Below are 21,616 nucleotides of genomic sequence, written 5' to 3' on the forward strand. Positions count from 1 at the left end.
GCAGGTGCCTCCATTTAAATCAAGCTCTATGCCTCGTACGTCAGACATGCTGCATCTCTGGATAAGCTGGCCTCCTTTGGAAAGGCAGAAAGGAAAGGCAGAATGGAGATATGGAGTCCAGGGGTTGTAGCAGAAATAGTAGCAAAATGGATGGAGGTCAGAGAATAAGAATTAGAGGAATCAAGCAAGTTGCCCCAGCAGTTAATTTTACAGGGATGGAGTCTGGACCTGCCAGCCAAGCAAATATAATTTGGGGGAGCTGAAGTCCCTTTGATGCCCTTACATGTGCACCAATTCTAGTCCTGGACAATTTGGAACTGTTGGGGTCCCTACATTCCATACACATAAATCCACAGGTGCAAATCCAGAGCCTTGTAAATAGTAGAGAGAAGAAAGAATGTATTAAGAAAAATGCTTTAAAAGGAAAAAAAAAAAAAGCAGGCCAAAATTCTACTGGCAAAGAATTGAAGCAGCAAAATAAGAATGATCAGTGGAAGGCAGGATTCTACACCAATTTAGTAAGTCTGAGAAATAAAGGTAAGTTCAATTAAAAATAATTTTTTTACCATCTCCAAATGATGGTTTAAGACATTTTTCTGGACCTATTTTATCATCAGGGAATAAACAAAACAGACCACCAGAGTCAGTGCTGTGTCCTGAATTTTGGTTTTGACCCAAAAGATAGCGGAAAGTCCCCTGACCTCATTTAAGTAGAGATTAAGGATTTGGAAGTTTTGCCTCAAGGTCTTTGAAATTGGCTAAAGCTTTTTCCCTGAAGCCTTGACTTTTATATGTTTTTTAAGCTTTAAATCTACTGTATACATGAGCCTTTCCTAAGCAAAGAACACATCAATAAAGTGCATTTTCCCCCCAAGGCAATAAATCTCAAAGTGGAGGCTGTATTTAGAAGTAATACTGCTTCATATGGTCAATCCATAGAAAATCATTTAAAATGTAAGCTTTTTTAAAAAAAATTATTCATGTGCACAACTGTGGACAAGTGATATGACTGTGATTCTTCCTGAAGACCACAGCTTTCCTTCACCCTCTCCTCTCCCCACTGAACCTCAAATTACACCCTTTGGGAAAAACATCAGTTTTAACAGTTCAGAGGTATACATCTATGGTTATACAAATTACAAACACACGCACCCACATTCACACACAAAACTATATTTTCCTTTTTTACTTTTACAAAAATATTGTATGCTATACATTAGTCTGAAATCTGACTGAATACATTTTCCATGTGTTGATTAAAAGAAGGAAAACCGAAAACTGCTTTTTTCCATATAACAATTTCATCAAATACTAAGAATGAAACTCATTTTTCTGCACTTAATTTTATCAAACACAATTACCTATGCTGACTGCCAGCACAATGCATATTAATTTAACCCATCTTTTTAATGACAGTATAATATTTCACAGCATGCATGAATCATACATTAATGATTTTCCTATTAACAGACTTACTAATTGTTTCCAGTTCTTTCCTCTACAAAGGATGTTGCAGTAAATAGCCTTGAACATAGATCTTTACATACACTTTTACTTCTACAGAATAAATACTGAAAAATAAAAAGGATTGTAGTTCAAAGTCTTTCAAGACTACCAACTTTGAAGCTGTTGCCCCACAGAACAGGAGAAACCAGGTGTTTTAGTGCTCTGTCATGCTCAATTTACACTTTTTGCTGATCACTACTGTTTACAGAGCACCATGAAAGGCACCTGGGGGGAACACAGAAGCAAACAGAACAAATTTCCTGCCATCCAAGAGCTAGAACTCTCTCATCACTATCTCCCACAGAAAACAAAGACCTCAGAGTGACTCTTCACCCATGGCATGCACAGAAGAGATATTTTCCTTTCTCCATTTTGATAAACTTTCTCAAAGCTTCTATGTCCCTGCTCTCATCTCTTGACCTTAGCTCTTTCAAAAGGTAGTGATCAACTAACTTACCTGACCTTTTAAGGTTTCATTGGTCCCTTATTCGGGTTCTCTCCCACAAATGAGAGGCTAATCACTGATTTACAAGCAAAATCCCTTCTTCCTTAGAGCCTTAGAGGCCCAGAAGAGAGAGAGGAAACCAACTATACATAAATCAAAAGAATATTTTAAATGTAATAAGTTCTCTCTCCCTCTCTCTCTCTCTCACACACACACAACCAAGAAAAAACTATAAGGCAGTGTGATAAATTCTCATGAATAAATGAATGGATAAGATGTAATGGAAGCCCAAAGAATGGGGTGAATCATTCAGTTTGGGGTAGAGGAAAGGGTAAGAACCAAATATGAGAGAAATCTTCACTGAGGAGGTAGTATTTAAGCTGAGGTTAAAAGACAAACATTTGTTCTCGGCTTGGGGCTGTGAGGGCATTCCATATAGTATTAATAAGGATAACAAGAGCCTTAAGGTAAAAAGCGCTTTGGAGTTTGGGGGGATCCTTGTATAGCTTAGGGTGGTAGTCCTCTAACTTTAATGTGCATAAGAATTATCCGGGGAGCTTGTTTAAAATGCAGATTCCTGGGCACCCACCTTCCCAATATTTTTATTTCGTGTCCAGAAATCTGCATGGAAAAAAAATTCATCCAGGTTTACCACACTCTGAAAGATACTCATAGAGGCTGTGTGTGGGGAGTGACATGAAATAACATTGCAACAGAACTGAAGGGGATACAAACTAATGTTTCAGGTGAGTAACAGTGACAGTGTGAAACAATAAGAGATTATGTCAGAAATGATGTCAGGTCTTTGAATTTTGTTTTGAGAGACAATGGCTCGACAATGCAGCCTTTACACTGAGCAAAAAAAATCACTCTTCCACAGAGAATGTTTGTTGAATGGCTGAATGATCGAATGTGGGCAGAACTCTGAGAAAGTCAACTGAAAGCTGCCCAGACTGTGAGTCCTGCTTGCTTTAACCTGGCTGTGAGGAAAACAGTTTTAGAATAGCTATCCCCAAACCAAATAGTTCAAGCCTTCCAAATGCTGTCCTGATGTTATGTCGGGTTGATATATTCGTGCATTTTTATGCAGGTTTACAAACAAGGCAAATGCGATTACCCTGTAGATCATCCACATAAGCATGTACCACAGTTTGTGTTGCTAAAGCTGGATACTGGGCCTTGGAGCTAAGATCTGGGAGGACAGAACACGCTCTTACATAACTTCCCAGCTAGTCAGTGATAGGGCCTGTGATTAATGCTATATGACGGGCTCTGAACTTTCTGTTCAGATAGGTTCACTCGCCTTTCAGAGCTCCTAGCAAGAGAATGTGTGACCCGCAGATTTCACTCTGAATAACCATCATGCAAGCAGCGACACTAACATTGCTCTGTGGCCCCCTGGGTAACTGTTTCTGCGCCTCCTTCCTCTGCCAACAGACAAGTTGCCCTAGGACTAGCAAGTTGTTTTTTAAGGGGACAGAACAGAAGAGTACTATAACTTCCTAAAGCCCCGTCGCTGAAGCAAGCTCCACAGAGAAGGCTGGGAGGTTCTAGAAGAAATCAGAAAAGCCCTCGAGAGCAGCCAGAGTAGAGAAACTCTGAGATGGGAAGGAGTCCCGCTCTCGACGGCAGTGTCTTTCACAGCCTCGAAGCTTCTCTCTCCCTGGAGCTCCGGCGGCGGAGCGCGGATCGCAGCGCTTCCAAGCATCCCGGGCGGGGCGGAGAGCTGCCCCAGTGCTCACCAACTTTCTCAGCTTGGCAAAGCCCTCCCCGCTCGCTACTCCGCTCAGCCCCGGGTCCCTCCTCTCACGCCCTCACCCCCGCAATAATCCAGGTGAGCAGCCAGAGCCCAGCGGCAGCTCCCCCATCTGCTCTCCTCCCGGTCTCCCCAGGAGGCTTCTTTCCCCAGCCCCTGAACGTGTGCAAGCGCCTCGGTGACATGAGACGTGACACCTCGTCTAAGCGCCTGCAAAAACTCGTCCACGCTCCCGCCACCAAGCCGGGACCCTACATCCTGTCCCCGCCATGCCATCCCGGAATGGCACCTGGGGAGTGGGGAGGATTGAAGGAAGCGGCTTTTGCATCCCAGGCTTGGAGCAGAACCGAGCAGACAGCACCGCACCCGACCTCTCCTCACCTACTGGTTCGCTGCCTCGGTCCCCTCCCCGCACACACACCGCTACTCACCAATTCCAGGGCTCGCAGGAAGGCAAGGGGCTCCTTCAGCACCCGGAAGGTGCCTGCCGAGGCCAGCTGTGGACCAAGGAGGCAAGAGAGAGAAAGAGACAGCGTGAGGAAGGGGCTGGAGACGCAGCATCCGGAGCCCGGGGGTCCCGCGGCCATCACCCGCGCTGCCCAGTCGGTCCTACCTGGCTCACGGGGTCCATAGCTCGCCTCGCTCGGGCTTCTCACCCAGCGGTGCCTTTGAAAATGAAGTTCGAGGGCCACCACCGTCCTCGTCCTCAGAGCCAGAAGCCCCCTTTCGGAAAGAGCCGGAGGAGCTAGGCCGGGGAGAGCTGGGCGCCCCGCGCGGGCTCGCGGACGCTGGGTTCTCGAAGCTTGCGCGCGGGTGCGGTGAGCACAGGCGGCGAGGGTGGGAGGGGCGAGCGAGGAGGCGGAGCGGCGGTGGAGGCGGGAAACTGGGATGGGGCGGGAACCCGCGAACCCGCCCAGCGGCCCGGGGGAGGCTGCAATTGGCCAGCTGCGAGGTCCTGAGGGGAGGGCGAGGAGGTGGGCGAGGCCCAACCGCGACCTTGGGAATGGCGTCGCCGCTCGCGCCCGGTGCCCTGAGGCTCCAGGGCAACTTTGGGGCTGTAGGTTTGGGGAAAGCAGGCTGGCACCCTCAGGAAGACGGTCCCCTGCCTGAGGACGGGGTTTCCAGGTAAGAGAGAGAGAGGCACCCCACAGCTTACGTGGGGAGGTGTGTGCGTTCTGGTGACTTCTGAACACCAAAGAAAGACTGCTGACTCGGTCATTCCTCTGAGCCTTCATGGAACGTTCTCCATGTGACCAAGCAGTGCCAGGTGCTGGGATACATCAAGGAACGGAATAAACACTGCCCGTTCCCTCAGGGGTAAGCAGAGGGTCAGGTCAGGGGGAAGGGAGCTAGAGGGGGAGAGGGGAAACGAATGAATCAGGAAAATATGGGACAGTGTGCCAGGCAGGTAATTCCATGGCCACTGTGTGAGGTCAGGAGAGAATTATAAGGTCCATTTTTTAAAGTAGAAAAAAAAAAAAAAAGTAGAAAATAGACTTAGCGAGGCTGAATTAGCCAAGCTAACATAGCTCATGAGGGGCTAAACAGGGATTGGAATTGAAGTTCCTTTAAAACTCATGCTGTTTCTACTGAGATCCTTTGCCTAAGATACAACCCTCGAATGAAGCTCCCCCAATCCATCATAAATAGGCCTGAGTGCATCCCCACCTCAACTCATACTCTTTCTCCCTTAGTCTGCTAAGCTTGCCGAAACTAGTAAACAACAACAAAACAATTGAGTTCTTTCTATGAATCAGAAATTGTGTTAAGGGCTTTATAAACATTACTTCATTAAATATTCACAAAACCCCCATGGGTTAGTAGTAGTGTTATTCTCATTTTAGAGATGATGGAATTGAGGGCCATGGAAGGGGAGTGCAGAGAATGAAGCCAGAGTTGAATTCAAAATAATCAGAAAAGAAGGAGGAGGAGTCTTCAGCACCCTTAGCCATTCCACCATGTAGTTGATATGTCCCCTTCCTTCTCACTCCCTTTGGACTGGATCCCATGTATGAAGTGGTCTCCCAGCAACACAGATAGCCCATCTGTTTACTAATAAGATTTGCCAGAAAGGTCTGGAGTTGGGGGATGGGGGGAAGAGGAGGAGGGAGAGTAATTAATATTCAGGAGTTGGGGAGAAAGATGCAAATGAATAGTTTAGAGTCTGAGAAGGGGAGGCAGCAGGCCAAAACTGGGTAAGAAAGAGTGTCCAATGTAGATGCCCCCTGCCCATGGATTTTGTTGGAGAAAAACTAGAAAGTTAGTGAGTCAGAACTCCAAAGGGCTAGTTGCACCATCTGCAGCCAGCCAGTTTTGTTCCTACTGCTCTTCCTACATGCAGATAGAGTCTAAAACAATTAGAAACAAGTTGTTTCAAAAATAAGCCATTATGCAACTACAAATACTGTGTGTCCTGCAATTTTGGTATATGATTTTGTGTGTGAGGTTATTTAACGTCCTCAAGACCTCAGGTTTTTAAAAATCTGTCAAAGGGAGCCAACAACATTAATTTAGCTGGTTGTTATGAGGACTCGATGAGGTTTTGTAGATAAGGTATCTTGGGCAGGGTCTGGTACATCATAATCTCTCCATGTGTATCAGTTGAATTTCTGACTGCTAACACTTCTACAGAAGCAAAGGTGAAGGCTCAGAGGCCCACGTTAGAGGCGTGGTCGATTGTGGCACCGTCTTGTCACTCTCTGCAGTGTCCCTCCACTATATATCCTTGCCCCTTTGAACTCAGGAGTTGCAATGTTACTTGCTTTGGCCAGTGGTTGTGGGCAGAAGTGATGAATGCATTTCTGAGCGGAAGTTTTAAGCACCCCTTCATGATTTGCCATCTCGTTAATTTCCTTCTACTATGATGAATACAATGTACAATATTACACAGAGGCTGCACTCACAGCCTGGGTCTTGGCATAAGATTGATGTAGTGTAGAGCTGCAACTGGACCTTGATGGATGTGGAGCTGAGCAAGAAATGAAGCTGTAGTTGTAAGCAACTGAGATGTTAAAGTCTTTTGTTACTACAATGCAGCATAACCTAGGCTGATTGATACAAGGGTTCACACAGCTAGTAAGTAGCTGAACCAAGATTCCACCCTGTATGACTTCATTGTCCTTGAATCCTTCCTCTTTCCATTATTGTCAACTAGCTTATGCGGTATAACACCTCCTGCATATGTTTAATAATGATGATAATTATCATAATAGCTTATATCAATTCAGTTCTCGCTACATGCCAGCCACTGTGCTAGGTACTTTAAATACATCATCTAAGCATCACCGCCATCCCCTCTTTTATGGAGAGTATATCCAGGTTAGAAAGGCTAAGTAATGTGCCCAAGGTCATCTAAACATTTGTATCTCTATAGACAGAGAGATTGATTTATTTAAAAATACCACCCACTTGCATTTCATTTGAGCTGAGAACTTGGCGAGGATGAAGTGTGATGACTGAGCCTATTCCCCCAGGCCTGTCTTCACACCCAACATTCCTCCTTGCTAATATGGTGGCAAATTTTCCAAGTCCTCCAAACACCATGTGAAGGGAGCCAGAACTGTGGCAAATGGCAATGTAGTCACTTAGACAACAATTGCACATTGTCAGAGGATGCTTCTCACGTTCCAGAAATGTATGAGCTGCCAACAGCTGCGTCACCAAAATAACCCAGAGTTCCATATCCCATTTGCAATGTTAAATACTTTGTAGACATTGGGGCTAGAACCTCTATATTCGGACCTGGAAATAACATTAGGTTCCTTTAAGAACTAGGTTGGGAGAAGTAGGAGGGATGATAAAACACTGCCACAATATTACTCTCAGTGACTGAGGGTGACCCTTTCCCTTCTGCCCCATGATGACGAAAGATAATTTCCCTCTTACAATAACAAATCTCTCAAAATGATTCAACAATCCTGTTAACATTGGTGGAGAGTAAATGATCCATTTTAGTGCCCTGTATTGATTATGTAAATCAAATAGCTTCCAAATTCTTCATTCGTGTTCAGCCAGGAACTTATAGTTTGGAAGATTTCCTTTGACATGTCAAGGCAATACATTCATTTACTGCAGTGGTTTCAATAAAGGGCAGCGTGGACCCTTCCCTCCCCCAAGAGACATTTGGCAATAATTGGAGACATTTGAGGTTGTCACAGCTGGGCGGGGTGGGTCGGTGCTACTGACACCTACTGGCATCTAGAGGGTAGAGGCCAACGATGTTGTTCAAGATCCTACAATGCAGAAGACAGCTGCCCACAACAAAGAATCAAATGGAAAATGTCAGTAGTTGCCAAGGTCGAGAAACCTTGACTTATGCATTCGACAAGTAAGGACTGCCTGCTAATGTGTGTTAGTATTGCTCTGTAAACTATAAACAGCTTGACAAAATTCCTGAATTCACAGATCTTACCTTGTAGTGGGATATACCATAAGCCCAATTTGTTCAAGCTCCAATATTTGATGACAAGAAAATAAACAAAATTCAAAAAACCATTTTGAATCTCAAAGAGGGTTAATCCGGAATCAAAACTACCAAAAACCAAAGTAGCAACCTGCTGTAGACAGACTTGAGTTATTCAGGCAAATTAAATCTCATTCTCAGGGAATAACATACCTGGGTTTAATCTTCCTATATCTCTTGTGGCAAAAAGGAAAAAGTAATTTAAAATTTTATCCATAGCAACTTAATACAGGAGGAAATACTACCCACACGTTATGATATTTAAAATACTGGAAGTACGTAATGAGTGAAAGTCATTCAAAATATTACATATTTCACCCTCTACTCATACTACTAACCTTATCTTTCCAAATCTTTTCTTAACTAGTGAGGGTGAAAGCAAAAGCCAGTAGCGTGTTTGTGTAATATTTATTTGTGTGTTTGGTTTGCATGGGGTCACTGGTACATAGGGCAGGAGATGGTGTGGAAGTATTTTCAAGATCTCTAATTTTACAATAAAGATAGCATTATCTCTCCACCCAATGATCAGGTAAAGCCATCTTTACTTACCTATGTTTCAGTCTTAAATGGCTTCAATAACATGTAAGGATGTGTGTTTTTTGTTTGGCTTAAAACTTCGTCACAAAATAAGATTCCATAGGCTTCCTATGGAATTTTTAGCATTCAAGTAGGATCATTCTTAATTAACTATCAGAACTGATGTAAAATTTCAAGGGTGGTTGGCCAAGGTGAACTCACATCACAAAATGCTTTTGCTATTTCTACTTCCATCTTTGTTTTAAACAAAAGTTATCTGTGTCAGTATGACCAGGCTTTAATACCTGCCCATTAGAGGACCAAAACTCATGTCAAAGGACTTATCATTGACCGCAGGGAATAATGGTAACAGTAATCATAATAATGACTCTTGCAATGTGTTAAGTAGTAAGTAGTTGCTGGACAGAATGCTAAGCACCCCTATAGGCATACCTCATTTAATATCCTCATCAACCATATAAGTATGTACTGTTTCTTGTTCAGACAAGAAAACACAGGCTCAAAGAAATTTAAAAATCTCAGCTAAGCTTTTATGGATAGTAAAGAGCAGAGTCATGATTTTTCTCCCACCCTCATAACTTTCCAAGAAAAAGAGGATATGCAGTTTCCATTGCAAATCTGAAAAAGTCACAAGCTTTAGGCAAAAATATTTTTCTTGCTGAAACATAAACAAAATTCCTCTGCAGAAAGAAAGTAAAGATGGGCACCATTGTCTGTTACTACTCTTATGACTACTACTACTGTTATTCCATGAACACATGTAGAAAAATACCCTCCCCTCTCAAAGGCTTAATCATTCTAATTATTTTTGTCGTTCATCATTAGCTGTGTTTTCCAAATTGCTCATCATTTTTGACGTTCTCCTTGGATCACTCCCTTGTTTTCACGGACTCATGGATCACAACAGCATTGAGTTAATCTCACACCACTCACTGCAATTTTTGAATGAGGTAAATTCTTCTTCCCCAGGCAAGAGTCCAGCATAAAAGGTGATGACACAAGTTCTGGAATCAGATTCACTGAGTTCATCATATGCTGGCTTGATCACTTCCTAGGTGTGTGATCTTGAACAAGTAAGTCCCTTAAACTCTTGTCACTCAGTTTCCTTATTTGTAAAATGGGCTTAATAACTATACCACCCACATCACTTTGTAAGAAAGAATAAAGGAGTTACAAGTTAAGCACTCAGAAGAATCTAATACAGAAAGCTGCTAAAGAAATATGACCTACCCCAGTGGTAAGGAGATGGTCTATGATATTTGCACCCCAAGTAGTTATCACACAGCCACTACTTATAATTAACACTTTAGAAAAATCATTTGTTTTCTTCTATTTCCCTTCTTCTTTTCAGAATTCATATTTCTTTTCCCCCAAAATACTTCTCTGTTTTTGGTTGGTAAGGATATTGAGTCATTCAAAACATTTTTAGGAGAGAGGCTTCCTGATACACCTCAAAAACTAACAGTTCAATATGAAAGTTTTTTTATTTCTTTAATGTTTATAACTAGAGCTTTGGCAGGGGTTTTTATAATTTTCTTAAAAAATAGTTTTACTTGGCAGTGTTTGCAATCTCTAATAATTGTATTCTTGTTTTAAGAAACATTTATATATAAAAAACTTACAGATGGTGAAGATAGAAAAGATCAGATCGATTCTCTCATATCTTTAATAAAAGTATGTAATCCAAATTGTATTGCATCCTTTTAATTTTAATAAATTCTCCAGATGGTCTTTAGACCTTGTGTTGCAGTATGACAAAATGGCTTTTGCATCTGCTCTGAACGAGGCAAAAGAAAACCTTACCCTGTACAGTGATTCTAAGAACACATTTACTTATTCCTTCTTAATCTAAACCTTTAAGTAAAAAAAAAAATTAAGTCAAATATGAAACATTAGAAAATTGACTCTTTTGGTCCTTCACGGTCATATTCTCTGCTGGCCTAGGTTCTTTCACAGGACTTGACAGCTGTGTGAGGACCCTGCTGGGGCCACTCACACAGAGAGAAGCACAAATCCAGAACCTAAAATTAGGTTTTACTAAATTATATTGCACTGCACTTTTTCACCTGCTTGGCAAATAATACCCAGAAGAAAGGTACAATTACACAGGCTCTTTGCCAGAAATAGAAGACAGGTTTAAAAAAAAATACTAAAAAAGAGAGAAGGAAGGAATCTAGAAAAAAAGGAAGAAAGAGGGAGATGAGACAGAAAATGAAAGAATCCTTTCCCCAAACCATGGTCAGCAGTTACCATCAACAGCATCCCTGGAAGTTACTTCTATTGAGAGTTTGCTATGTGCCAAGCACTATGATAAGCTCCTTAAAACACTATGAGTTAGTTATTATCCATATTTCACAAATAATGAAACTGAAGCATTGACAGATGAATCGCTTGCCCAAGTTCATACAACTAAATGGAAGTGAAGCCAAGTTTGAAGCCAGTAATTCTTGAGAGTTTGAACTTATTTTAATACCTTCTAATTATCCAAAGTCTAAAATATGCATCTCTCAGATCATAATTGGAAACTGGAGATATTGATGAGCCTTTTATTTCGTTACCAACACCAATTACCTAATTAAATATTAGGGAGATGATCACCTACATTCTCAACTGTTTCTAATTGTGGTAAAGAACACATGGATATCCAGCCTCCCCAACACCTTTTGTTGAAGAGATTATCCTTTCCCGATTATGTAATCTTGGCAATCTTGTCGAAGATCTGTTAAATGTAAATGCCTGTGTTTATTTCTGGGTTCTTGATTTTGTTCCATTGGTCTACGTCTATCTTTATGTGGGTACCAACTATTTTAATTGCTGTAACTTTATAATGTATTTTGAAATCAGGAAGCATGATACCTTCAGATTTGTCCTTCTTTCTAAAGATTGTTTTGGTTATTTAAGGTCTTTGTGATTCCATATGAATTTAAAAATTTTTTTCTGTTTCTGTGAAAAATGCACTTGGGATTTAAATAGGGATTGCGTTGATTGTAGATTGATTGCTTTGGGTGCTATGGACATTTTTAACCTTATTAAGGATTCTAATCCATGAACACAGATGTCTTTCTGTTTATTTATGCCTTTGATTTCTTTCATCAGTGTTTATAATTTTCACTGTAAAAGTCTTTTACCTCCTTGGTTAAGTTTATTCTTATACATTCCACGTTCTCAATCTTTATATGCTCTTTAGTTTCAGTCTTCGTGGTAATGTTTTTTGGAACATCATTTGTTCTCAAGAAAAGCACTGTTCTCATTTATTTTTCAAGATATCCAAAGGATATCTTGTTTTACCTTAGTGTTATAGGACGTTAAATACTAATGAGGTGACATGAACATGCTTGATTAAAAAAATAAATTGAGCTGTTAATTCATGAAAAGACATGGAGGAACCTTAAATGTACGTTTAAACATTGGAAGCCAATCTGAAAAGGCTACATACTGTATGATTCCAGCTATATGACATTCTGGAAAAGGCAAAACTATGGAGACAGGAAGAACAAGAGTGGTTTCCAGAGGTTAGGGTGGAGGGAGGGATGAATAGGTGGCACACAGAGGATTTTTAAGGCAATGAAGATACTCTGAATGATACCATAATGATGGATACATGTCATACATTTTTCCAATCCCATATAATATGCAACACCAAGAGTGACCATAGTGTGAACTATGGACTTTGGGTGATTATGTTGTGTCAGTGTAGCTTCATCAATTGTGAAAATTATACCACTCAGGTAGTGGAAGTTGATAACAAGGGAGGCTATGCTCATGGGGGTGGGGAGCAGGGGGTATATGAGAAGTCGCTGTGCCTTCTGCTTAATTTTGCTGTGAACCTAAAACTGCTCTAAAAAATAATTTAATTTTAAAATATGATAGATCTAGCAATCCCAGGTTGATGTCTTGACGTTAAAAAAAAAATGTTAATCACTACTTAGTGCTGTTATTTCTCTAGCCAAGGACCTATTGTGCTTAATGGTAGAATAAGAAATGGAGCATGTTTATGAAAGTCTTCATTTAATGAAATGAGTGTTGGATTACTTTTTCCTTAGCATGGTTTAAATTAACCAAGAGAAAAATGTAATTTTCTCTGATGGCTTTTATCTCGCTGTATAAAGATTAATTAAAGGTAATGTTTTTTGGTTTAATGTGTAAGTTGTATGTGTTTGTGCATATGGAGAGTTTATGGAGAGAAATACAAGCACATTAACACTTCTGGTAGCCTTTCTTCTCTTTATTTTACAGATATTTTGAGTAATACATATAAAATTTCAAATAATATAGAACTACTTAAGGTAGAAATCCCTCTTTTCTACCTGCTACTTCCATTGAAGAATATACAATCTCCTGTATAGAGATATATGTGCATGTGTGTGTATATATAAAGTGCATATATTAGATATATATGCATATATACACATAAAATATATGAATATATTTGCATATATTATGTGTGTATATATGCATATATATGTATATATTCCCCAAATATAATATACATACATTATTATATATTTCAAATAGTATATATGCTATATTTTACAGAAATGAGATAATGCCATATAGATTATTACATGGCCTACATTTTTCACTTTACATTTTATCATGGTGGGATCTTAGTTCCCCGACCAGGGATCGAACCCGCGTTCCCTGCATTGGACCACCAGGGAAGTCCCAGGCTTTCCATATTCTAAAAGCAGTTGTGTGAATACTCATTTCAACTTGAACCCTCACGCCTACCTTTCCATGGTCAAGCATTTGTGAGGAAAATTCATCATTAGTTATTTTCTGTATTCATAAGCACATCATATCTTTATATTATTAGGAAAATAGAATTTATGCTTATATTATAATTGGTATAATATATATTGGGGATACTTAAATATATAAATGGATTCTTAGTCATTTATTTTTTATTTTTATTTTTTATAAATTTATTTATTTGTTTTTATTTTTGGCTGTGTTAGGTCTTCGTTGCTGTGTGCAGGCTTCTCATTGTCGTGGCTTCTCTTGTTGCAGAGCACGGGCTCTACGTGCACGGGCTTCAGTAGTTGTGGCTGGCAGGCTCAGTAGTTGTGGCTTGCAGGCTCTAGAGCGCAGGCTCAGTAGTTGTGGCACACAGGCTTAGTTGCTCTGCGGCATGTGGGTCCTCCCAGGCCAGGGATCGAACCTGTGTCCCCTGCATTGGCAGGCAGATTCTTAACCACTGCGCCACCAGGGAAGCCCTAGATTCTTAGTCATTTATTATCACTAAAGTTATTTTAAAAATCTTTTTCACAATTATTTCATATAAGTAAAATTACCTAGAAATTGAAGATTGACACAGTGAAGACATTACAAAAAATAGTATATTTGGGAGACTCACTTTGAATGCTAAACAACTCCATTCAACTCCCCCATAAGAAAATATGTTCGATATTAAGTTCTCTAAATTTTCAAAATATTCCATATTTTCCATGAATATTTTTATATAAACAGAAACGATCACAATCAAACACATGCCTTGTATGTATCAAGAATGGACTGATTGATGTGATCAACGATCTACAACATGAAGTGGGGATTTGCTCAATCCCCAGTCTTTCTGCTGCCTGGATGTCGTGTTACTATTGACTGGCACCTTCCTCTCTATAAAGGCTCTTTGGGGACTCTTTTGCCTCACATATGACTTGGCATGTAAAGTCACGTGTTAAATTCTGTGCTCATTTTGTCTGTTTGTTTGCATGAAGAATGATTATTCCATGGTGTGAAATAATGAATATTCAAGTGACAGGAAATCTGAATTTGTGAAACCATTTCTGAAATTCTTAACCATATCAGAATATTTTTGCTGAAATGGATGATACTGAACAAATTGCCAGGTTTTGTTTTGTTTTGTTTCCCTTCCCTTGATCCTTTTAAAATGTATTTGATGGAGGCGGGGAAGGTCCCTGAGGCCCCTGAAACAAACCTCAGGCATGACTGGATTGCTCTCTTAATAAAATGTTAGATGGTCATTTGAAATAGTCTTGATTCTGAAATGTAGACTTCCCATTCCCATATAATCATCAAAATGGCAAAACTGAGTAGAAGTTTACTCTTCTCTGATGCCCCAGCCAGGACCTAATGCAGGTAAGAAGCCTACACATGGTGGAGGATGGTGTGGTTTGCTTCTTCTTCCTTTTTCTGGCCCTTCCTCTTCGCCTTGTTAACATCTTTCTGACAAAAACAAACAGAGGTCAGTGGAGCAAGAAAGCTCTTAGTGAACTGACTTTGTTATAAATTGCTTTATTCTCTTTCAGCCTGAAAGATTTTCTCTTCTTCAAAATGACACTCCCAACTCCTGTTAGGGACCACTCACCTGGCCCCCCTTAAGCTGAGGCGTGTGCCCCTACCTTAGCTGGTCATGTCCTCCTTCTGCAGCTGCTTAGGAACCTGGCAGTCCCTTCAGGCACCCTTTTGTTGGGGTCCTATTGACAGTCCAGGAAAGCCCTATGACAGTGCCCTTAAATGAGGCCCAGGATTGGTCCACGAGAAAAACGTATGAATCCTTTTTCCCAGCAAACTTTGAGAGAGCACATCCCCCACAGTTTCCACCGCTGGCTTTGACTTCCCCACCATTACCTAACCCAGGATATTTGTCAGATGGGAGCCAGACATCAGCTCACTTTTTCCAACTGCCAGGGACACCCATTGAGCCCCAATTTTCAATGAGCTCAGTGCACTCCTGTAGGGTCATCTGTTCTTCAAGCAGCCTAGGAGAGCCCAGGGCCACGTCATGATTTTCTTGGACCCCGGGAAGTTTTGCTTTCATGGGCCCTTTCTCTACAGAAACATTAACAACTGTATTTTATGACTCTGTTGGTATAAGGATGAATGTAATCCAATCTGGATTGTTTCTTTTTTTCTACTGATTTTAAAAGAAATGAAACCATCTTCATGGTTCCTAGTCATTGTGCCTCTTGAGCAGAGTGGGGAAACCAGTCTCCATAGACGTAACCAGTATATAGAACAAGTGAGACTCAGGAGGTTGCTGTAACAAATACAACTTTATATTTGTTTTCTTCCTGTTAAACTACAGGGTACCAGGAACTCTGGTAACAAACACAACAGATACTTTTCAACATTTGAATGTAGCAGTTAAAAAAAAGTGATGTAAAGATAGAATAATAAGGCTAATGGTGCTTTAAAAAAAAGAAAAAGAAAAAAGAAATAACAAATGCTTGAATTTGTTTATGTGATAAATTCTCCTCTATTCCAGGCCACACCCCACTTGGGGGAATGTGGGCACATGTTTGGTTTGGTAAGGGGTAGCCATGTTTCACACTGATAATGAGGATAGCAACGTCTTTGTTCACTTGGATGGAGGTCTACCTGGTTTGAATCACTACAACATCTGTGAACATTGGCAAGGTTTGCTAGATTTTGTGATTCTAGGCTCCATTTCTTCATTTGTAACAAAGGTTTAGAAGAGATGGTCTCTAAGGTGCCTGTTTCTCTGTAACAAGTAAAGGAAGCAAGGTAAAGTGTATTTTTAAATATAGATGAATCTGATTTAAATCCATTAAGTGGACATAGATTAGGACTAAATATTGTTTCTTGAAACAAATGAAACATCTCATTCATTCAACAATTGTTTATTGAATGTCTCCTTAACACAAACACAATACTAAGTATTGGCATTACAAGAATGAATGCAACAGGCATTGTCCCAGCAGTGCAGATGGAGTGTGAAAGTCTGGTGATCAAATACATCATCTTGTTCTCCACACCTTAGTGTATTGAACATCATGGAGGCCAAGATTTTTATTACTGACTGAAAAATAAAAGCAGTCCTTACCTAAGGAGACAAAAGACCTGTATGCAGAAAACTATAAGACACTGATGAAAGAAATTAAACATGATACAAACAGATGGATAGATATACCGTGTTCTTGGATTGGAAGAATCAACATTGTGAAAATGACTATACTACCCAAAGCACTCTACAGATTAATGCAATCCCTATCAAACTACCAATGGCATTTTTCACAGAACTAGAACAAGAAATTTCACAATTTGTATGGAAACACAAAAGACCCTGAATAGCCAAAGCAATCTTGAGAAAGAAAACGGAGCTGGAGGAATCAGGCTCCTGGACTTCAGACTATACTACAAAGCTACAGTCATCAAGACAGTATGGTACTGGCACAAAAACAGAAATATGGATCAATGGAAACACATAGAAAGCCCAGAGATAAACCCAGGCACCTATGGTCACCTTATTTTTGATAAAGGAGACAAGAATATATAATGGAGAAAAGACAGCCTCTTCAATAAGTGGTGCTGGGAAAACTGGACAGCTACATGTAAAAGAATGAAATTAGAACACTCCCTAACACCAAACACAAAAATAAACTCAAAATGGATTAAAGACCTAAATGTAAGGCCAGACACTATCAAACTCTTAGAGGAAAACATAGGCAGAACACTCTATGACATAAATCACAGCAAGATCCTTTTTGACCCACCTCCTAGAGAAATGGAAATAAAAACAAAAATAAACAAATGGGACCTAATGAAACTTAAAAGCTTTTGCACAGCAAAGGAAACCATAAACAAGACTAAAAGACAACCCTCAGAATGGGAGAAAATATTTGCAAATGAAGCAACTGACAAAGGATTAATCTCCAAAATTTATAAGCAGCTTATGCAGCTCAATATCAAAAAAACAAACAACCCAATCCAAAAATGGGCAGAAGACCTAAATAGACATTTCTCCAAAGAAGATATACAGATTGCCAACAAACACATGAAAGGGTGCTCAACATCACTAATCATCAGAGAAATGCAAATCAAAACTACAATGAGGTATCACCTCACACCAGTCACAATGGCCATCATCAAAAAATCTACAAACAATAAATGGATGTGGAGAAAAGGGAATCCTCTTGCACTGTTGGTGGGAATGTAAATTGATACAGCCACTATAGAGAACAGTATGGAGGTTCCTTAAAAAACTAAAAATAGAACTGCCATATGACCCAGCAATCCCTCTACTGGGCATATACCCTGAGAAAACCATAATTCAAAAAGAGTCATGTACCACAATATTCATTGCAGGACTATTTACAATAGCCAGGACATGGAAGCAACCTAAGTGTCCATTGACAGATGAATGGATAAAGAAGATGTGGCACATATATACAATGGACTATTACTCAGCCATAACAAGAAACGAAATTGAGTTATTTGTAGTGAGGTGCATGGACCTAGAGTCTGTCATACAGAGTGAAGTAAGTCAGAAAGAGAAAAACAAATACAGTATGCTAACACATATATATGGAATCTAAAAAAAAAAAAGAAAATGGTTCTGAAGAACCTAGGGGCAGGACAGGAATAAAGACGCAGACTTAGAGAATGAACCTGAGGGCACAGGGAGGGGGAAGGGTAAGCTGGGACGAAGTGAGAGAGTGGCATGGACATATATACACTACCAAATGTAAAACAGATAGCTAGTGGGAAGCAGCCACATAGCACAGGGAGATCAGCTTGGTGCTTTGTGACCACCTAGAAGGGTGGGATAGGGAGGGTGGGAGGGAGATGCAAGAGGGAGGAGATATGGGGATATATGTATATGTATAGCTGATTCACTTTGTTATAAAGCAGACATGAACACACCATTGTAAAGCAATTATCCAATAAAGATGTAAAAAAACCCCAAAAAACAACAAAAAAACGGTCCTTACATTGTTTCTCAGGATTAAAGAGTTTTTGTTTTTTAAAAACAGAAAGCACACCTTTCGAAGTTAAAGAATGTCGTTGGAAACCAAACTGCCACTCTACGCTGAACACTTGAAAACACATTTATTTCTATGACTTTGAATGGCTCCTGTGTTTTCCTTCTAGGAAGAAATGTGTTCTGTCAACAAGCCAATAATGTGTCTTGCACCCTACTGAATTTTGAATATTTTTATATTTTGTGTTAGAGAGCAAGGGTTATTTTCAAAGGGTAGAACTGAGTTTCATGTTGAATATCTAAGTACCACTTATAATTAAAATCACAGAAAAAAATACTAGACCCTATTTAGTATTCAGTTCTGGAGACATAAGAAAAAAACACACATACTCCTGCTATGTGCTGATAGGGCTTGTTTCAGCTTATAATACAATTACTTTTCACTTAGAGCATTTTTCCTCTTAAAGGCTCAAAGAATTTCAGTTCATGCTTAAGGGATGTGCATCTCTACCTGGTATAATTTTTTTTTTTAAAGTTAATAAGTCAAGAGTGACTTTCTTATTATTATTTTGCTTCAATTCAAGCATCATATTGATCATGTGTCTGCTAATCCTTCCATATTTCTTCCACAGATTTCTGAGCTCCTTCACCTTTTCATCTACTCACTATCAGATGAGATCCCTACCCATATTTTTCTCAATTTATGGAACTCCTGGGTCATTTACTCTCAAGCAGCAAATCCTGACTATAAATTATGAAGGCTGTAGAGTTTTATATGAGTTTTATATAGAGTTTTATAATCACAAGAAGAGACAGAACAGCAGCGTCACTGGAGCCTGGCTGTGGACACAGGAAGACCTGGATTCAGGTCTTCGGTGACATGTAAAAGCTGCGTGACCTTGGGAAAAATTGATGAATATCTCTTTGTGTCAGTTGCCTTGTCTATAAGATTGGGATGTATTAATAGAAAATACACCTCATGTGGTTATTTGAAGATGTGTTAGTTTGAAACATGGTCCCCCAATTTTTGGACACTTCTCTCATCAAATGAGTAGAGTCAGTGTCTCCTCCTATTTAATCTGGGCTTTATGGTCACTTCACCAGTGGAATACATGGTGTCAGATTCTGGAGCCTTAAGAAACTAGCAGCTCCACTTACTATCTCTTGGGATGCTTGTTCTAGGAACCCATCCACCCAGCCGTGCTGAGAAGTCCTAGAAACTCATGGAGAGGAGTGGTGTCTCCTTGCCGTTGGCCATGACTGAGCTCCCAGCTGGCAGCTGCACCAACTTGCCAGCCATGCAGTAACACATCCTGACAGCAGATTCTCCAACCCCAGTGAAGCTGCCCCAACTGACATAACATGGAACAGACGTGAGCCTTCTCTGTTGATTGCTGTTTGAGCTCAAAATTCGTGAACTAAGTAAGTAATTGCTGTGGTTTTGAGCCACTATGTTTTAGAATGGTTTGTTTGTTATGCAGCAATTTTAATTGGAACAAAGATTACATGAGATACTATAGTAAAGTGTTCACAGAATTCCGGCATACAGTCATCACTTAAAAATATTATCTGGGAAAAAAATTTGAAAAGACAATTAAACTTGGACTTCAATATTTCAGAGAATGTTAAGGTTGAACGGATCTTAGAGACCATCTAGGTGAGAGATGACCAGTTGGTGGTCCAAATGGCTGACAAGTGTATTGTGTTTGCTCAATACGTTTTTGCTGAATAATGAATGCTTGACTAAAAATAAATAAGTGAAACAGTTTGATAAAATCATACCTATGCCAATTACATTTGATGCACTCTGGTATTTTCTCTTGTGTATTTTTAATATTGGTTGCAACCACTAAATTGGTTTCATGACCCACTTTATTTTTTTTTGAATTTTATTTATATTTTTATACAGCAGGTTCTTATTAGTTATCTATTTTATACATATTAGTGTATATATGTCAATCCCAATCTCCCAGTTCATCCCGCCGCCACCAACACCCTCCCCGCTTTCCCCCTTTGGTGTCCATATGTTTGTTCTCTACATCTTTGTCTCTATTTCTGCCTTGCAAACCGGTTCATCTGTACCGTTTTTCTAGATTCTATATATATGCAATAATATACGATATTTGTTTTTCTCTTTCTGACTTACTTCACTCTGTATGACAGTCTCTAGGTCCATCCACATCTCTACAAGTGACCCAATTTCGTTCCGTTTTGTGGCCGAGTAATATTCCATTGTATATGTGTACCACATCTTCTTTATCCATTTGTCTGTCGATGGGCATTTTGGTTGCTTCCATGACCTGGCTATTGTATATGGTGCTGCAATGAACATTGGGGTGCATGTGTCTTTTTGAATTATGGTTTTCTCTGGGTATACGCCCAGTAGTGGGATTGCTGGGTCATATGGTAATTTTATTTTTAGTTTTTGAAGGAACCTCCATACTGTTCTCCATAGTGGCAGTATCAATTTACATTCCCACCAACAGTGCAAGAGGATTCCCTTTTCTCCACACCCTCTCCAGCATTTGTTGTTTGTAGATTTTCTGATGATGGCCATTCTAACCAGTGTGAAGTGATACTTCATTGTAGTTTTGATTTGCATTTCTCTAATAATTAGTGATGTTGAGCATCTTTTCATGCGCCTCTTGGCCATCTATATGTCTTCTTTGGTGAAATGTCTATTTAGGTCTTCTGCCCATTTTTTGATTGGGTTGTTTGTTTTTTTAATATTGAGCTGCATGAGCTATTTATATATTTTGGAGATTAATCCTTTGTCTGTTGATTCGTTTGCAAATATTTTCTCCCATTCTGAGGGTTGTCTTTTAGTCTTGTTTACAGTTTCCTTTGCTGTGCAAAAGCTTTTAAGTTTTATTAGGTCCCATGTGTTTATTTTTGTTTTTATTTCCATTACTGTAGGAGGTGGGTCAAAAAAGATCTTGCTGTGATTTATGTCAAAGAGTGTTCTTCCTATGTTTTCTTCTAAGAGTTTTATAGTGTCCGGTCTTACATTTAGATCTTTAATCCATTTTAAGTTTATTTTTGTGTATGGTGTCAGGGAGTGTTCCAATTTCATTCTTTTACATGTAGCTGTCCAGTTTTCCCAGCATCACTTACTGAAGAGACTTTCTTTTCTCCATTATATATCCTTGCCTCCTTTGTCATAGATTAGTTGACCATAGGGGCCTGGGTTTATCTCTGGGCTTTCTATGCGTTTCCATTGAT

General features: G+C 39.9%; 1 protein-coding gene across 2 annotated transcripts in view; it reads right to left on the minus strand.

Moving 5' to 3' along the window:
* The window catches only part of SYNPR (synaptoporin), a 309,297-nt gene extending 304,759 nt beyond the window's left edge, over positions 1-4,538 (minus strand). For both annotated transcript variants that reach the window (XM_057555817.1, XM_007192388.2), the window contains exons 1-2: positions 4,321-4,538; positions 4,139-4,204 (exon numbers count right to left, since the gene is read on the minus strand). In XM_057555817.1, the coding sequence (XP_057411800.1) occupies positions 4,139-4,204; positions 4,321-4,338 (84 nt within the window). In that variant the 5' untranslated portion in view covers positions 4,339-4,538. The remainder of the gene's footprint in view (positions 1-4,138; positions 4,205-4,320) is intronic.
* Positions 4,539-21,616: the final 17,078 nt, after the last annotated feature.

This window comes from Balaenoptera acutorostrata, chromosome 10, assembly GCF_949987535.1.
Source record: "Balaenoptera acutorostrata chromosome 10, mBalAcu1.1, whole genome shotgun sequence".
NCBI lineage: Eukaryota > Metazoa > Chordata > Mammalia > Artiodactyla > Balaenopteridae > Balaenoptera > Balaenoptera acutorostrata.